This window comes from Arachis ipaensis, chromosome B1 (genome assembly GCF_059453495.1).
Source record: "Arachis ipaensis isolate K30076 ecotype BB chromosome B1, ASM5945349v1, whole genome shotgun sequence".
Lineage (NCBI taxonomy): Eukaryota > Viridiplantae > Streptophyta > Magnoliopsida > Fabales > Fabaceae > Arachis > Arachis ipaensis.
Genome location: NC_142436.1, coordinates 149,325,001 through 149,343,174, shown reverse-complemented (window position 1 = coordinate 149,343,174; position 18,174 = coordinate 149,325,001). Strand labels below are relative to the sequence as shown.

The 18,174-nt window shown below is 31.7% G+C and overlaps 3 protein-coding genes across 3 annotated transcripts; 1 reads left to right on the top strand and 2 right to left on the bottom strand.

The window, feature by feature from the left end:
• Positions 1 to 313: 313 nt before the first annotated feature.
• On the bottom strand, positions 314 to 1,840 carry LOC107620292 (uncharacterized). Its single transcript, XM_016322476.3, has 5 exons — positions 1,714 to 1,840; positions 1,590 to 1,624; positions 1,423 to 1,498; positions 938 to 993; positions 314 to 821 (listed from the first exon to the last, which is right to left on the bottom strand). The coding sequence occupies exons 1-5, from the start codon at positions 1,775 to 1,777 to the stop codon at positions 600 to 602; spliced, it is 453 nt and encodes a 150-aa protein (XP_016177962.1). The 5' UTR covers positions 1,778 to 1,840; the 3' UTR covers positions 314 to 599.
• Positions 1,841 to 10,867: 9,027 nt separating this feature from the next.
• On the bottom strand, positions 10,868 to 12,470 carry CRR6 (chlororespiratory reduction 6). The gene is made up of 4 exons (XM_088502202.1): positions 12,147 to 12,470; positions 11,753 to 11,884; positions 11,365 to 11,573; positions 10,868 to 11,291 (listed from the first exon to the last, which is right to left on the bottom strand). The coding sequence occupies exons 1-4, from the start codon at positions 12,355 to 12,357 to the stop codon at positions 11,061 to 11,063; spliced, it is 783 nt and encodes a 260-aa protein (XP_088358328.1). The 5' UTR covers positions 12,358 to 12,470; the 3' UTR covers positions 10,868 to 11,060.
• Positions 12,471 to 12,678: 208 nt separating this feature from the next.
• Positions 12,679 to 14,736, top strand: LOC107615380 (putative methyltransferase At2g41040, chloroplastic). Its single transcript, XM_088503237.1, has 8 exons — positions 12,679 to 12,831; positions 13,129 to 13,205; positions 13,294 to 13,434; positions 13,504 to 13,585; positions 13,658 to 13,851; positions 13,943 to 14,054; positions 14,436 to 14,540; positions 14,608 to 14,736. The coding sequence occupies exons 1-8, from the start codon at positions 12,679 to 12,681 to the stop codon at positions 14,734 to 14,736; spliced, it is 993 nt and encodes a 330-aa protein (XP_088359363.1).
• The last annotated feature ends 3,438 nt before the right edge of the window (positions 14,737 to 18,174 follow it).

The following is an 18,174-nucleotide window of genomic DNA, read 5'->3' as shown; positions in this document are numbered from 1 at the left end:
GGCCCTACTTTACTATTTCTTTTAAGTTATCAAATTAAAAACAAGTAATATAAGCCTGATATTTTTAGCATAGAAAAACAATATTTTTTTCTGAACAACCTAACAATAGGTTAAAAAAATTAATTTTAATTTTAAATTTTAAATTAATTAAATTTATTCATGTTTAGTGAACTTAGCATATAATCTATTATTCACATTGTTTACTATCTTGGTTGTCTATTTAGCAGAATTGATATTAAAATCTTCATCTAAACCTAATTAAGACGCTAGTTCGCGATTTTTGAAGCTAACAACCTAATGTATAGCAAAAAGGTATGTAAGATATATAGATTAATATTAATATATGATGGTAATGAATAAAGGTAACAAGTAATATAATAATAATAATGTACAAATGATGATTCCTAACCCTAAAAAAACTGCAGCATTTCGGTAATGCTGTGTCCAATAACTTCGGCTCTGATCTGTCCATATATAATATATATAATTATATATACTACTATAAGATTTTTTAATTAGATGATGATATATTAAACTTTGTCTAGTAAGAATTAATAATATTATTGTATATGTAATTGGTGGTGTTCCCTAAGTAGGACTCAGTTGTGTATGGGAGGCTTTCTCCTTGCCGGAGAATAATCCATCTCAACAATGTCTTCCATGTCAGGGTAGTAGTTCTCATCATCCTTCTTGCTCTTTGAAGAAGTAGCTGGTTTATTTACTTTTATACCCTCAGCTTCATTATTCACTACTTTCATATAATTTCTTGTGGTTCCATTATTTAGTGCTGGGAAGTGCTGCTCATCAGCTTCATCATTATTCTGTGCATATGGAGCATATATTATAAAGAGGAAAAAAAGAACAAATTCCAAGGTTTAATTTTTTTTTATTATTTTAGTTTATTAGTTTGTTTTATGATCTATGATAATAAACCAACCTTTGGAATGGTGGTGAGGGTAGTAGTGGTAACAAGTTTCCTATTCTTTATCTTTCCTGCACCAACATAATAACATACAACAATAATATTCAATATGCTTAATAGTAATTAATTGATGCTCTTATATATAATTTTATATGGTACATAGGGAGATTAATTAATTAATTAGTACTAATTAACTAAATCAAGTAGTTGCATGCTGCATTGCTAAGCCAAACTAGAGGGACAGGACATCAGAGGGGAATTAAAATGAATTAATAATAATAATAATAATTAACAAAACTTGCAGGAAGGTAATGAATAATAATAATACATTATTATCCTTTAATTTTGGTAATAATATATAATAATAAGGAAGGTTTAATAAAGTGTAGTAAGTAGTTAATGGTGTCTAGGTCTATGGCGTCTAGGTCGATAGTAATCTTCATGAATGTATGATAAGGGGTTGTTTGAATTTGTGTGTACTCTTTTCTTCTTGTTGGTACCTGTGCATTCTTCTTCCTCTTTGAATTTGCATCCATTACTACTTCTTTTCAACAAAGCAGCACTTTCCTCCTCTTTCTGTACTCACAAATATATAATTCAAATTAATTAAACTACTAATTAATAATTAACAAATTAACTAACTGAGGAATTTATGTATGAAACCTACATGTTGTTTGTTATGTTCCATTATAACTCGAATCCCTACATGCACAAAACAAAACAAATAAATCAAGATTAAGTAGAAATAATGATGAAGTGGTGATATATGATGCTATTAATTAATTAATTACCTTGAACTCTTGTAAGAATGAGTGACAAAAGAATAAGATAAGCTACAAAAGAAGGCTTCATCATCGTTTAATTAACTTCTTGAAGAACTTAATTAGAGAATTTGAAAGTTGTGTTGAGTAGTTGATGGGGGTGGAAGAAGATGGGGATGGCTGCTTGCTATATATATATATATATATATATATATATATATATATAAAGATCAGAGTCATTTTAGGTGGTCCACATTATTCAACTTTAACTTAAATTTCGGATTTGGATTTTTTCCTTCTTCCTTTATTTTTTTTTGTTTTTTATTTGTTGCCTTTGTACTCATCAATAAACTGTCAACCAATATGTATGTCAATATAATAAATAAATTAGTCCTGACTAATTAATTAATTAATCATTTCAACTCCCAATCATTATTTAAGCTCTTTTTTAATTAGGTGTGCGTATGTACTAATAAAGGCTTAGAATTTGATTTAAAAGGTGGAAAGAATGTTAAACAGATAAGGATCTATGTTTAGGCCTCTAATATATATTTATTGCATTATTAAAAAATAAAATGGAAAAATGTATGTTGTATATTCACTATCTTTCTCAAAGTAGTTGAATAAAAATGAAAAGGACCAAAAACATTATTTTTTATATTATAAATATGTATATTAATAATGTAAATATCACTATTATTGTTAAAAAGAAGGTACTGGCTCTAAGAGGAAAGGCTGGGAGTTCAAACAAAACATGAAAAGCATTGAAACATTAAAATGCACATTTTCTCTAATTTGGGGTCAGAGAATGCTACAGTCTTTTGGGTTAATTGTACCATGGTAAGACTTTCATGAACCAGTTATAAACGATCTAAAGTTTAGGTAGAAAATTTATGTAGATTCGTATCAAGGCCAAGGTTTAATTTGTTTGTAAACATCATCAGAATTCATAAAAATACTTATATATAAATATTCTTATGTCAACATTGAAAATTGAATCTACAAGACAAATTCTTTTAGAATATAAATTATAATTTAAGTTTGTTATCATGCTTAATTAATATCTAAAGATCTAATTTTGCTTCATGATTTATTTCAGTGCTTTACAACATTTTATTTAGTGTTAAACTTTTTTAATTTGAGTTGTCTTATAAATATTTACTACTTTTTTATATATAAATAAATACATATTTATTTTTGTATAGATAAGAATTTATAACGAAAAACCAACTTGAGTTAGTCGAGTGGTTAGTTCACTTGTCTTAAATAAGTGTTGGGGATTCCAACCCCGCCTTATGCATGTAACAACCCATCCCATGATTGGCTAGTGACAGACCAATAGGCCCAAAAATTCGCCCAATTCAAGTAAAATAAACTACACTCCAAATTACTCACCTAAATTTTTATATTAAAATAACTATCTACACGCTTAGTGAATTAAATATTCGATATATCTATTGTTCATATTATTTAATATTTTCATTGTCTACCTATACTTTTGCATAAACTAAAGGTGCAAATTGAATGAATAGACAATAGAGTTGTTACAGCATTTGAACACGAATTTATCCACTACAGATTGGACTAGCAACCCAATCCGATGAATTAGAAGATAGAAGAGATTGAATGTCAGCGGATTCAAATAGTGGTTCACTGTTGTTTTTTGTATGTAATTAATTTCCATGTTTACAAATTGGAGCCTTTGGGTTGTGTCTCGTTCAGTCTTGTGCAACAATGGTACAAGAGCAAGTTTTTTACTCTTGTGAAAAATTTTCACTTGTGCTCTATATAGCTACGTACCTAGCTAGCTACTTATAGAGGCAGTCCAATTTTACGTTAAGATTTAAGACAGCTTGTATGTTATTATATGCTATGTTAGCTTAGGTTTCCCCAACACTTGTTCTATCACTGTATAAATAAATAAGTATAGAGTTACATTATTGTCTTAATCTTGATTATGATGGCAAGGAATGGGTAAGTTGGAGTTTGTCGTTTAGTGGGTATGATGGGGCAATCCACGTGGACGTCGACATCTCAGTGTGACATGGCAGAGCATTGACCACGTGGGCACCGCCATTTCACGCGTGTTGTTTCGTCTCTGGCCTGCACGGGAACACTCACACTTACTTTGCGCTTTCTCCAATCAGATCGCTCCCCTTAAATAACATATTACTGTTAGTTACCATGCACCCATACTTGCAAATTTTAATCCTATTCTATTTTCAATTATTCACTAATCTTCGGACATGCCTCTTTGTCGGACAACCCTACCAGTGTAATACTTTTAGGCTTTTTAGCGTAAAAAATTCAAAAATCAACTAATACTAATTTAAATATAAAGCTGCATTTGAATTTGGGAACAAAATATACGGTATTTTTTATGATGAAAACTCAGGTGCAGCCAACTTTACGTGAAGTTAATAGTTGAGAATCGTTAAATGATTTGAATATTTGACTAAATTTTCATCTAACGGTTCTCAGTTATCAACTTCACGTTGACTGTACCTGAGTTTCTATTATTTTTTATTAGTATTTATATTAATTTAATATTTTAAAATATAATATTTTTATGGAAAAGTCTAGGGGCCAGCAATTTTATTGCATTTTGGAACCAGCAGAAAAAGGTGAGCCATTGGATGAAATCTCACACCATCAAATCATTATTGATGGCTAGTTGATGGCTACCAATCACAAATGTTGCTGACCCCCTAGCATTGCTCTATTTTTATTTATGTTTTACCTATTAAAAATAATTTTATATCTTTATATTTTTATCTCAATATTTTATACCTATAAATGGGGTGAATTTTTTTATTTTTTTAATTATTTGGTAAAATATAATCTCTTATTTTTTAATATTTTTTTTACATAATTTTTTTTTGTTTTACTTAAAGAGTATAAAATAAAATAGTATACTTTATCAATTAAAAAAAAATTGAGAGGAGCTATTCTCCTATAAATAAATACAACCTAAAATATAAGAAAATGTATTTTTAATATCATTGTCTGTTTACTCAAAATGTGTCCGAATAAAATAGACCAAAAATTAGCATGATAGTTACACTATATATCTTGTGTGGTATAACTATTACATAACATGGAATTGATTAAATATAAGGCTACGATGAATTAAGATTATTGTTGGGAAACAGTGAGAAAAGTGTGTGGGAAAGAGCAGATGAGATAAGAATAATTGTCGCTCTCAAGAAGAAGCGAGGATCTATATATCATCTATCTGTAGCACACATCGTCACTACTGTTGCTTTGGTAAAACTAAACAGCTACCACATATTTCATCGTATCAAATAATGTGTAATTTATAAATATCTGATACATGTATATTTGCGGTCCACAAGTTAATTAAGTGTCTTAACTCTTAATAATGTATTTTAAGTTGCGTTTGTTTTTTAAAATAAAATAAGATAAAAAAGAATAGACATTAATTTTTGTGCTCTTATATTCTGTTTGATAATAAATTCGAATAAATTTAAAAAATTTAATTTATTCTTATTTTTTTATTTAAAAAATTTTAAAAAAATATAATTATAAAAAAATTAACAAAAATAATAAAAAATAAGTTGTGTATTTTATTAGTGTCGCTTTGTAATTCTTTTCAGAAGACATAAAATATACTAATTTAATATCTTTAAATACAATATTTCTATTTATATCTCATCTATCAAATACGATTTTGTGTCTTTGTATCTCTATCTCAGTGTCTCGTCCTCGTAATCTTATAGTCACGATACAAGTACTGTTTCACCAAATCATCATCGGGGAATAATAAACATTATTTATTGTTGACTCTATTAATGTGTTCAAAAAGAAAAAAAAAGCTAAGCTGTGGGACGCATAGCAATGAATTTATTAATACCATACTACGTACAAATTTTTATTAATAAGTCATGCTAGTAATGATTCTCTAATCACAAAACTAAAAAGAGAAAAAGGCTCTTATTACAAAGTCAATATATATCGGATTCGAGCTTGAAAATGAGAAAAAATGTATAGGTTGAACGGGAGTTCTTTCGCAAATTATATATTTCAATGGATGGCAATAGTAGATAAATTAAGAATAAGTATAATTTTTTTTAATTAGTTAATATTGTTAAGAGAATAATTAGAATTGAATCAGATCAATTTGTATCATTTGTATTTATATAGCGTATCTGTATATTAATTGTAGGATTCTATGCTTTTATTACTTTGATTTCTCTAGCAGCTATATATACCCTTTGTACATTATATTTTTTCTCAGATTGAATAATACACAAAATACTTTCTTTAGTTTGGTCTCTTATTTCTAACAAATATTAATAATTTTTTTTTATAATTTTTTTTAAAATTATATATTTATAATTTAAGATAAAACAATAATTAATTTCAAAATAATTGATTGATATATCGAAAAAATTTGCTTTCTAGTTAAACTCATAATAAATTAATTATTTTGACTATATTAAAATATTTTTGTCAAAAAAAATTATTGTGTTAAAAGAGTTATCAATGGATTATTATTAAGTGTCTTTCAAAAGGTAATTATATTCATATAAAGTTATTTTCATGTGAAAGGAATAGATAAAAACGGTCAAATTATTTAATATATTTAATTAAATTATTATTTAATAAAAAAAAACTTGGCATGAGTAGCCACATATTTAAAAACTCTCTGTTTCTCTTTTTTTTTTTTAATTATATAATTTTTTTAAATAATTTATTGCAAGGGAGCGAGAGTAGGGCCAAGAGAAACAGAGATGAGTGATTAAGTTTTGGTGTGTGAATGAGAAAATAATGAAAAGCATGGGAGTGGAAAGACATGTTTTGTTAGAGAACATAAGGCCGACACTGTTGGTCACTTTTTCAAAATTGAATAACAATTATTGGGTACTGCCGCCCAAACAATTGAAAGTGTTATGCACTTTCATTTGTTTCCTTGCTGCATAGAAGACTGAAATCTTGAAGCTTGATTTCTGATTATATGCCTCTTCATAACCATACATTCCAGCTTAGGTGATGTATGTATGTATTCATCATTTCTTTATTATACATTTATTTGGGATTTTTATTCCAACGTCAAAACCTACCAAGATCCTACTTTCCTACCACTTTATTATATACACTTGATGCATGCTTATGTTAATTAAGCAAAAGGGTAAGTACTTTGATTATTAGTTTATAGTTTGTGATACAGTATTTATTATAATATTCCAGATATCATGGACGTTGATTGTTCCTTCTACGCCCCTTGGTTTAACTCTAACTGCTTGCTTTTGAACCTTATTTTGTTTCTTTAATTTGTCTCTACCTTTCTGTCCAGGACAATTGGAATTATTATTTGACTCTTATCTAGTAATTAAAAGTAATAAACAAAGAATTAGTGTTTTAAAAAATAAATAAACTATATTTGTTTTTGTAGAGGTTGGCTAGTTTATAACTCGTTCGTCGATGAATGTATTCAAACTTTCTGTCAGGATGAGTTATACATCGGCACGAAGAGAAATAAGGGGTGGATACCTGCAAAAGATACTTTGACGCTCAAGTTAGTATGTAAATAATAAGTTTTGCAGAATGCAATGAATCAAACAATTTTCTTACCATTTTCTTTTTTTTTTTCGGTTGCCCACGGTATCTCCCAGCCCGACAGGCCAAGGACTAATCCGTCGCGGATGGAGCTCCATTTAAGGGTCTGCCGCTGGCCAATGGGTTGCTGCATGCACAAGGCAGGATTCGAACCCCGGACACTTACTTAAGCGGACGAGTGAGCTGACCACTCGACCAACCCAAGTTGGTTTCTTACCATTTTCTTTATATCTGAAAAAGATAACCATTATATATTTTCGAGTAATGGTGTTTTAAGCGGAGATTAATAGCATACCTAACGTTTTTGTACTCGTTTGAATGTCGGTTATTGACAGCCGATCTATATTTATGGTCAAGTTATAACTTGTAACTGATGTATAACGGTCGTATCAATATTATTATTTGATTTATTTGTTTTTACTTATGTAAAAATGTTGTTTGACTCATTGCATTGAAATAATTAATTTAGTTAGTAAAAATATATTAAAGATATAATTATTTATGTATTTTTTTATTTATTAATTTAAATTAAAAAAAAAGAAATCTTTACCCTCAGAAATGAAGCTATCATTTCTCACGAGAGGTAGAAACAAATACAAATTTATTGCCAAATCTTTCTTCATGCATGTGGGGATGGAAAAGACAGAGAGTCCATAAGCTATAAGTCATCGTTTTTTCCACATATACATGAACCTTCCATACCAAGTAACTATTTCAAACTATACGGTACATGGTGGGGTAGAGTCATGATTATATATTTTAATGATTATTCAAACTTCAACAAGGATTCATAAATAGAGAATATAACATTCAATTATATGTATCTAGTTTTTGTATTTACTACTTATATATATCTTTTTATAGAATAAATGTGATTGTATTATAACTTTTTAAATTGTCAACTTATCAAATAAAATTTACATTTCTAGTTACGTTAAACATGAAAACTAATTAATTAGAATTATAAGATATTTTTGTTCGAATATATATGAACAACAAATATAATAATGGAGAAAAGGAAAAAGGAGAAATTAAAGGAGAGACATAGAAAGGAGCCTAAAGACCCCTACGCTCACAAAAGTTGAAATGGTAGTCAACGCACAATAGGATCATGGTTCTGATATAACACAGGAAACTAAATAAATTTCATGCAAAGTCATGCAGAGGAATAAATGCTTTGAACTTTTTGTGGGCTTGTCCCTTCATCATTGCTTCAATTGTAGCTCAAATCCGATAAGGGCCATGTTACCTTGCTATATAACACGTACACCTCATAGTAAATATATACTAGGGTCAGTTTTGTCCTATGATTTTATGTATACAATTCTTATAGTAGGTTCGACATTGTATTTAAGTTGTTTAAGCACAAAAAGATACTAAAAGAGTAAAGATAAGTACTTATTATCTTACCCATCATAGTATCATTGTATTTGCCAATTTGATTTTCAAAAAATCAAATGCTTCATGTTCATTCTTAAAAGATATGATAGTAAATTAAAATAACTGTTCTGCAAATTACCTGAAACGGTGATTTGGGTCCAAATATGAGGTTTAGACTTTTTTATGAGGCCGCGTCCAACTTGTTTTATCGCTGAGGTGCCGTCGTCTGAGTTTTTCGTGAGGAGGTGGATGGTAGTATCTGCAAGATACTCTGATGCTTAAATTAGCAAGGACTTTAGGTAGATTTTTAGTAGATTGTGACGTGAATATACCTAAAGAGTATCAGTGTATTCATAATAGAATCGATAACCACCTTTTTGAAGTAGTTCTAGCTTTGTAAGTGAATAATCGTTTCCTTTATCTTGGGAGTTTGTTGGGATCTATCTTTTGAGTGAAGATAGAGGTAGTAGAAGACTATTCGAATAAGTAGAACTGGCCTTTTTTTATCATGTCTGATCTCTTAAGAAGTCGGATAAGTTCGGAGAAGTCATCCTTTTTTTTTTATAGACTTTTTATCTTTATTGGATCTGGTTTTATTTCTGAACCAGAATATAAACAATAACTAATTTAATTTATATTAATATTTTTAGATATCAATTTGAAATATTTGATTTTTCAAAAATTGAATTAACGAATACTAAAAAGATTATTTTGACTATTAACCCTCTAAATTCTATATGGTCATACAGAGTCTATTTAAAAATGAAATAAACACTATATAGATTGGCCTCTTGTATATCAATTATGCGATGTATACACTAAAAATTAATTATCAAATAAATTATTTATCTGTATAAAATATATCTTAAAAATATATAAAACAACACATGTGAATATGCATATAGTATAGTATAATGTTGTGACCCCTCACACATAGGCACATGTTGTTGTCCATTATATATATCGCATTAGCACATGGGAGTGAAGATATATTGTCCCATAGGGTTATGGAGTTATGGAAGGTACAATAATAATATAAGGCCCCCTCTTCCAATTCCATGTGTTGCTCATCATGTGAATGACAAGACTTTAGTTCTTTCCGCAAGTAATCGCTTTCTATGTATATGTATATAGATCGAGCACGAGTAATGTGTGACAATTGCAATGCATGAAGAGGTGGGAGTGGCACGGACAAATTTCAATTTCTATTTTTCAATGCTTTTCCCTATCGTCAAAAGCCATTATTGATTTAAGAGATTCACATACACTAGTTAAGATCACAGTATAAATGTGTGAATAATTTGAAATGGAAGACAGTTGGTAAATTAAAGGTGCACTTAATAATGTTAAAAGATTTGATAGCAACTAATTTTTATGTTATTGTTTTTCATTGATATAATAACAACCCTTTGATCCAACCGATTTTTTTTAGTTAATTAATTTATTTTGAATATGAGTTTCGAGTAGTTTCGACATTTCATTTGAGTTTAGCTCATTTTTCTATCGATTCTCGTATATACTATTTATTACACTAGTAACAGTAAGTAATTTGCATGTACTCACGTTAAGAAATCTTGATGGTTTATTAAATTATCAGATGAAAACTCAACTGAAGTCGACTTCATCTAAAATTGATATCTGAGAGCCGTTAGATGATTTGACTGATTTGACTAAATTTTCATCCAACGGCTCTCAAGTATCAACTTCACGTAAACTCGACTTCACCTAAGTTTCCACCAAATTATCGTCAGATTTCAACTATCATTTTTAAGATTCTAAGTAGTCTTACCATACCATTGGAGTTGCTATTAGTACCCCAACTATAAAATATATATATAAAGAGGATAATCTAATGTACAAGTATACCACATTAACCGCAGGTTCGTAGGTTTGAAAAAGGACCGTATTCAAAGTGTATAATATACGCAACCTAACCTGATAATTACATCAGTAGCTGTTTTCATGGTTTAAATCCGAGACAAAATTCATAATTTTCTTTCAATATAAGTTACACGACAGTTTAGATATTGAATTCTTGTGTTAACTAAATGTTTCAAATGGATTAGGGGAGGAGACACACAATATATTAGATGCTTAGATGATTGTAATTAGTAATTCATTTAGTTAATGATAGTTGTTGTTAGCTATATTTAGAAGTTAGTTGATGCTGAGTTGGTTACATGTATATATATATATATTGCACCAACCATGAGACTATACTGACTTTTCCCTCCAAATCAATCCAACTCTGTTTCTAATACAACATATATCAGAATGATTACATTATAACTAACATTGGAATGGTGGGTTTTAAAATTCTTACCTTGAAACAGGATTACATATATCAATCTCAAATTGATGCTGCTGATATTTTTTTTTATATATTTTTAAAAATACTGATACACATGCATGCATCATCATACACGTTCCTCATTTGATGATGATGATAGATGAAGAGGATGTTTGTCAATTAAGTCGTATAGTTCATCTCCAATCCCAAATCCAAGCATTGTGGCCATATCTTTTGTCCTTAATTTAGGCATGGGAATGTCATGATGCTTCAACCATGAATATGCAACAAACACTTTGTTCATAACAAACAGTTCTAATGCCTCTGGGTTGAATACAACTCCCATTTTCATATTCATCTGCAAAAACATAGCATCAAACATTGTTGGTAGTAATAATACACACATACAAGATCAGAAGTAACTTAATTACCTGGTGAGGAACCAACATTGCAGCATAGCGAGCAAGCTCGCCTGCTCTCCAGTCCAACAAGATAGGCAGCCATGGATAGGTAGCATCAAGCCTCACAAACCAGAGCCTGATTTCAGGGAACTCTGATAATTCTCGCGGATCCCCAGGATCTTCTCGAGCGTAGTTTATGGTAAATCCAATTCTACGCTCCAGAAAATCCTTTGGATTTACTGTTAACTATGAAAATCAGTTACAATCCCAAAATAAAGATATTTTCAAGATTGAATTAAGGTGAAAACTCATGTGAAGTTGATAGTTGAGAACCATTAAATAAAAATTTAGTCAAATCAGTCAAATCATTTAACGGCTCTCAATTATCAACTTCACGTGGAATTAAACAGGGGCCTACCTAAAGAAGGGGACTTGATTCCTGTTGCAGCCTGAAAAGGGGACAAGTCGAGGCGAGTCACAACATCATTGTCGATAACAACTTCGAATCGGCCTTCAGTTGGAGGCATTGGATGTTCAGCTTTAGTAGCATCTGTAAATCAAAATACTAATTGAATATTGACGAATTTGACTAAACTGCTTAACCATCTTTACTTGAATAGTCACATAATTTGACAGTTATGCAATTTCTATTACTAGATAAGATAGTTATTAATGGATAGTTTAGATAAATATAAAAATATCATATCAATAATATAAATTTGACATAGATTTATTTTTGGATATACTTATGACAAATGAATAAATAAGTTTGAAACAAATTATTTTCTACAATAATATAAGATAAATGTTACCATTATCCTCATCAAATAAAGAGATGTCGAAGTTGCCACGGGGATTGAATGCTACCGAGACCGAAACCTGTGGTCTGTGTGAAGCAGAAGCATGAGGAATCGGAAGAGAGGTGAATAAGCCGTAGGAAATGCGTGAAATTGAAGAAGTAGTGGCTTGTTCAGGCAAAGGAGAGAGTGGAAGCAATGGCTTCAACTTCATGGTGCCAGCCATACTGTGCAGATGATGTAGTAACTGTGGAACACTTGTTTTGCAGTTAATACAGTTTCTTTCATTATCTGCCAGCTCTTCAATTCAAGCCTTATGTTTCCCCAACTATTCTATCCGGAATTCCCCCTTAGGTTTGGGCTTTATCAAACCCAATAATCGTAGCCCAATAGGCCCAAAAAAACACACACTTTGTACATGTGTAGTGAATCCCCCAATTTAAGGAGAATGCTAAATGCATGTATCATTTACTGCATGTAGCATTTTTATTAGTGAAAAATAAAAACATTGTAGCAATTGAATTGGATTTGGATTTGGATGGCAATAATGGCTTCTTCTCCTCTTCATCGACTACAATTCCCAAAATGCCACTATCTTTCTTTGAAATCCGAGTTTGACCCTCGCCTAGGCTTTCCCTCCTACTCAACACTAACTATTCCTGCTGCTATTAATAATAGTTCATCTCTTGTTATGGACACGGTATATACTATGGTGGGTACTCCCATGAAGATATTATAATTGTCTTCATGTGATGATTTTTCTTTTTAACCCTTAGATGATGGATTGTAAGGTTAGATTTTGATATGTTATAAAAGTGTTGTTTTTATTTGAAGTGTGGCCAAATTAATAAATCACACTTTTATACAAAGCATCTTCATAAAAAGATGTTTTTTGCATCTTCATTTGAGTAGCTCCCATATACTATATACCCTCTTGTTAATTATTTTTAGTTCACAATCGTTAAACTCATTTGATTAATGTTAATTTTGGGTTCAGGAAATAGAAAAGGACTATTTTGCATGCCCAATATGTTATGAACCACTCATAAGAAAAGGTCCCTCTGGCCTTAACTTGTAAGTTGGTAACTAACTAAGAATCCAAGTTTATATTTCTGTGTATGTAATTAATAACAATTTAATTTTAATGGATCCAAAACTTCAGATCAGCAATATACAGATCAGGTTTCAAGTGTAAAAGATGCAGAAAATCATTCTCTAGTAAAGATAAGTATCTTGATTTGACGGTTACTTCTGGATTATTGGACTACACTGAAAACCAACCATATCTCACTGAGCTTTTCAGGTATAATAATCAATAACTACATTCCTTATTCATCTCCAATAACTGATGAAAATTTGTATCCATTTTCAGGAGTCCATTTGTTTCATTTTTGTACGAAAGAGGTTGGCGTCAGAATTTCAATCTAGGAGGCTTTCCAGGTCCTGAAGAAGAGGTATATAACTATATATGCTTATTTGAATTAATTCACATATTACAAGTCATAGTAATGATTGGAATAGTGCAGTTCAAAATGGCTCAAGACTACTTTCAATCTGCTAAAGGTGGCTGCATCGTCGATGTTAGCTGTGGAACTGGCTTGATTTCGCGAAAATTCGCCAAGTCTGGATCATATTCTGGAGTGGTGGCGCTGGATTTTTCTGAAAACATGCTTCGCCAGTGTTATGATTTCATCAACAAAGATGACATTCTTTTGAAAGCGTGAGTTTTGCTCTCCTTCATCCCCTGCTTGATCCTGAAAATTTGTTAGATTAATTAATGCCACGTTTGTTTTTTATGTCATTGTATGCAGTAATCTTGCTCTTGTAAGAGCAGATGTTTGTAGGCTTCCTTTCTCATCTGGTTCTGTTGATGCCGTCCACGCCGGCGCCGCCTTGCATTGTTGGCCATCTCCCTCCAATTCTGTAAACACTAAATTTTGTTTCTCTCTTTGTTATATGATACTCGTACGAAGATGATAGCTAAGATGTAAAGAGTTTAATTAACATGTTAAATTATCTGTTAGAAACAAGAGACTAAACTGGAAAAAGAATTTGTATATTATTGAGTATAATTAAGTTGTCTATTCAAGTTGTCTAGAATGATACAATATAGAAGGGTATTTATAGGTACTAAGAGAATCGTAATAATAAAAACATAATCTCCTATAATAAATATTCAGATATACTAAATAATGCTAATTGATCTTAATTGATCCTAATTATATTCTAACACTGACAATTCTTAATTATCATTTTCATACCAAGTCATATTTGTTACATGTATACTAATTGACAAAATTGAAGGTCGCTGAAATTAGCCGGATTCTAAGAAGTGGTGGAATCTTTGTTGGAACCACTTTTCTCCGTTACTCTTCTACAACCCCATTAATTGTGCGCTTATTCAGAGAGGTAAAAGTATGTTGTTGTTTGATCTCTTAGCTTGCATGAGATGATGTTGAAGCCTTTTTGGTTGCAGAGTTTTTCAAGGACACATAAATTCTTAACAGAGCAAGAAATTGAAGGGCTTTGCATGTCATGTGGTCTCATCAATTACACAAGCAAAGTTCATCAGTCCTTTATCATCTTCTCTGCTCAGAAGCCTTAGACCAATATTTCATTGTCCATTTCAAACAATTTGTAAATAATCCTTAAGAAAAAAAAAACTCAATGAGATTTGGACTAGTATCCTTTATAAGTTGTCAATTATATCACACTTGTTAGCATTTTTTTATTAGGTGTTTGGCTCCAAGAACAGCCATAACTTGGAATGGTTTGTACTTTGTAATCACTATCCAGTTATATTATCTCCTCCTTGTGTTTCATCAAGTAAACTAAGAAAAAAATTGTAACAACTGGAGTTCTACTGATGATGAAGATAATGAGATTTGGACATTGAAATGAAATTGACTTGCTACATGTTTTTGGTGCACATAAATAATCACCACAAGTCCACAACTTTTGTTTGTAAATTATTTGTAGAAAGAGTCAAGGTAAACTGTCAAAATGCTACAAGAAATATGAAGTAAAAAGAGAGAAAAAAAATGTAATCTTCTCAAGATTATAGAAATTTGACAATATAATCTAAGAAGACAATATCATTCTTTTAAAATTTATTGTAGATATAGATTTTAGAAGGCAATACACAAAATGATGATAAAAAATATTTATGTATAATAAGTTTTATTGTGGACATAATATATAATATGATTTAATTGTTGAAATAAATAATTTTATTAATCCAGATTATTCATATTGAATCACCAAAAATATATCATAATGTAGAAGCGTACATTTATTCATAAAAGTCAGAAATTGATAGAAGAATTTGGATTTTGTGGTTCTTTCGATCTTTCTCAACCAAAACCTTCTGTATCCCTAGGCAGCTGAATTGCAACTCTTTTGATGGGAAAATAGCAACAAAGGCGGCTTTGGTATATTGGGGACCGAAACCCTGAAAGCACTAGTTATATTTGAGCATGGCACCCATTAAACCCTAAATCCCAAATAAAATAGTATCTAAAGTCCAAAAGATAATTATCTAAAGAACAAAAGATAATATATGGTTTTACTCTCATTTAATTCCAAATCAAAAGTAATTATGACATATTCAATTTAGCATTTATAGCAATAAATGAGATCACCATTATATAAGTCATTTAATTTGAAATAGCAGAATTTGTGATTAGAATTAGAGTTAATAGTCAAATTGGTCCCTGAAAGATACATCGATCTCCATTTTAGTCCCCGAAAGATAAACTTAATCAAGAGAGTCCTCAAAGATACCTGACTTAATCAGGTTCGTCCTTCCGTCAACTCTCTTGATGACTTGGCTAACGTCTGCTGACATGTGACGTTAACTGCCACCATGGCAGATAACGAAAACGACGCCGTTTTGATTGAATGCCCTGCTAGCCATGATTCGGCGTCGTTTTATGGCCAGAGTAGATTCAAAACGTTATAGACTCTCACCCCATTCCATAACAACTATCTCTATATTTGGCTCCAAAATGTTTCGTCTCCCTCAAGCCATGCCCTAAGCCTTTCACCTTGCATTCGAACGACGCCATCCACGTTTGTCAGTGTTGGTTGACGATCAAAGCAGAGAAGGTATTACTACTGAAAACATAGTTCGTCGTCTCTTGGAGCAACATTGATTGTGGAAGAAGCAATCGTGACGGTTAGAGGTAAGAATGAAAGCTTTTTCATATTTTTTGAGTCATTTTGTTGCCTGATGTCTTCGTAGTGGTGTGATGTATGTTTTCATCTGAATTAGGGTAGGGGTTTGAGAAGGCTAAGGGTTTGTGTGACTGTTGTTGAAGATTTTGAATATGTCAGAATGCATTGCTTTGACTGCCGTTGTGATGATATTTAGTTATGGGTCTTTCATTTTAATGATGGTTCTTTTTCGTTGTTGCATGTTCAGTTTGGGGTTAGGGTTTATTTTGTTATGATTGAGAAAAGCTAGTGGCAATCTGTGGGCTAAGGGTGTTTTCTTTTTTGTTATTGTAGATGGAAGGTCCTCCGATGACTTTTGTGTTTCACCATGGTGGATTGTTTAAAAAGAATTTGGAAGGGGATATGGTATATGAACCTGATATTACAGAGGTGTTGATGGGGGTTGAAGGAGACACGCTTAATGTCTTCTTTGTAAGGAGTTACTATAGGGAGTTGGGTTACATTGAAGCTGGAAATTGTTGGAGAAAAGATCCTGGAGTTCCCCTTTCATCCGGGTGAAGGTTAGTCACAGACGCAGACTTGCTTGCCATGTGCAAGGATTGTAGGAGAAACCAACATGTAATCAATATCTACCTGGAGAATTGTATTTCACAGCCTTGTATAGTAGACAACATGGAGGAGGAAGTAGTGAATGTGGAAGCAGAAAGCTTGAAACAGAGGAAGTCTTTCCAAGCTAAGAAGTGCAGTTCTCAACCTGCCAAGATACCCACAACAATGGTTCCTCAGTCCAAAGAGCAAACCTCTCAACCCAACAGACCAACCTTACAGCCCAAGTCACAGCCCAACAAACCAACAATGAAGCCCAATTCTGAGCCCAACAAACCAAAGATGAAGCCTATTTCTCAACCCAATAAACCAGTCCATATGCCCATGAAGACAACATCTCAACCCAAGAAGACAACATCTCAGCCTATGAAGCCTGACCCTCAGGCCAAGAAGACCAGCTATCAGGCCAAATCAGTCCCACCTCAATCAAATGCATCATCACAAGCAGCCAAGAACTCGCAAGGAAATAAGAATAAACAAAGTAGCAGCAGTGGTTGCAGACTCACAAAATCTGGACAACAAGTCAAAGAAGCTCCCCTCCAGGAAGATGACAGTAACTCTCATGACTCTTATGAGAGTGCTGAAGATGAACTGTACAGGCCTCCCAAAGTTGTAGGAGACAACCTGTATAGCAGTGACAGTAATAGTGACTCTGGTAACAGAAAAAGAAGTGAAAAAAGGGACAGCAAGTCTAAAGTCAGAGAGAAGCACAAGCCCCCTAAGGCCAGATTAGGTGATAAAGAAATAGACACTGATGACTCTAACTACGAGGGTTCTGAAGATGAACAAAGCTCTGAGTCTGGTATGTTAATTTCCTTAGGGTTACTTATTTTTTGAACTATTTGACAAATGTTAGGGTAGCTTATGTTTTGAATTTTTTGTTAGCAGATTTAGATGACAGTGATGGTGCCTCAGATGCTGACTCATGACATTCAGAGGATTCTGATAAAGTGTTAGAGTCTGATGAAGAATCACCAGCTGTATACCCTCAGTTCAATGAGAAAACAAAGTTTGGACTGTTGAAATTTGAGGTGAGTATGGTATTTAAGTCAAAATCTGAATTTATGCAAGCAACAAGGGATTATACAATCCAGTGGGGTAGAAATATTTTGTTTTCGAAAAATGACAAGGTTAGAGTTAGAGCTGTTTGCAAGTCTGAAGATTGTCCATGGGTAGTATATTGTGCATGTAACAAACAAGACAGATCTTGGCAAATTAAGACTCTAGTAGATACTCACACTTGTCCAAGATAGAGGAAAAA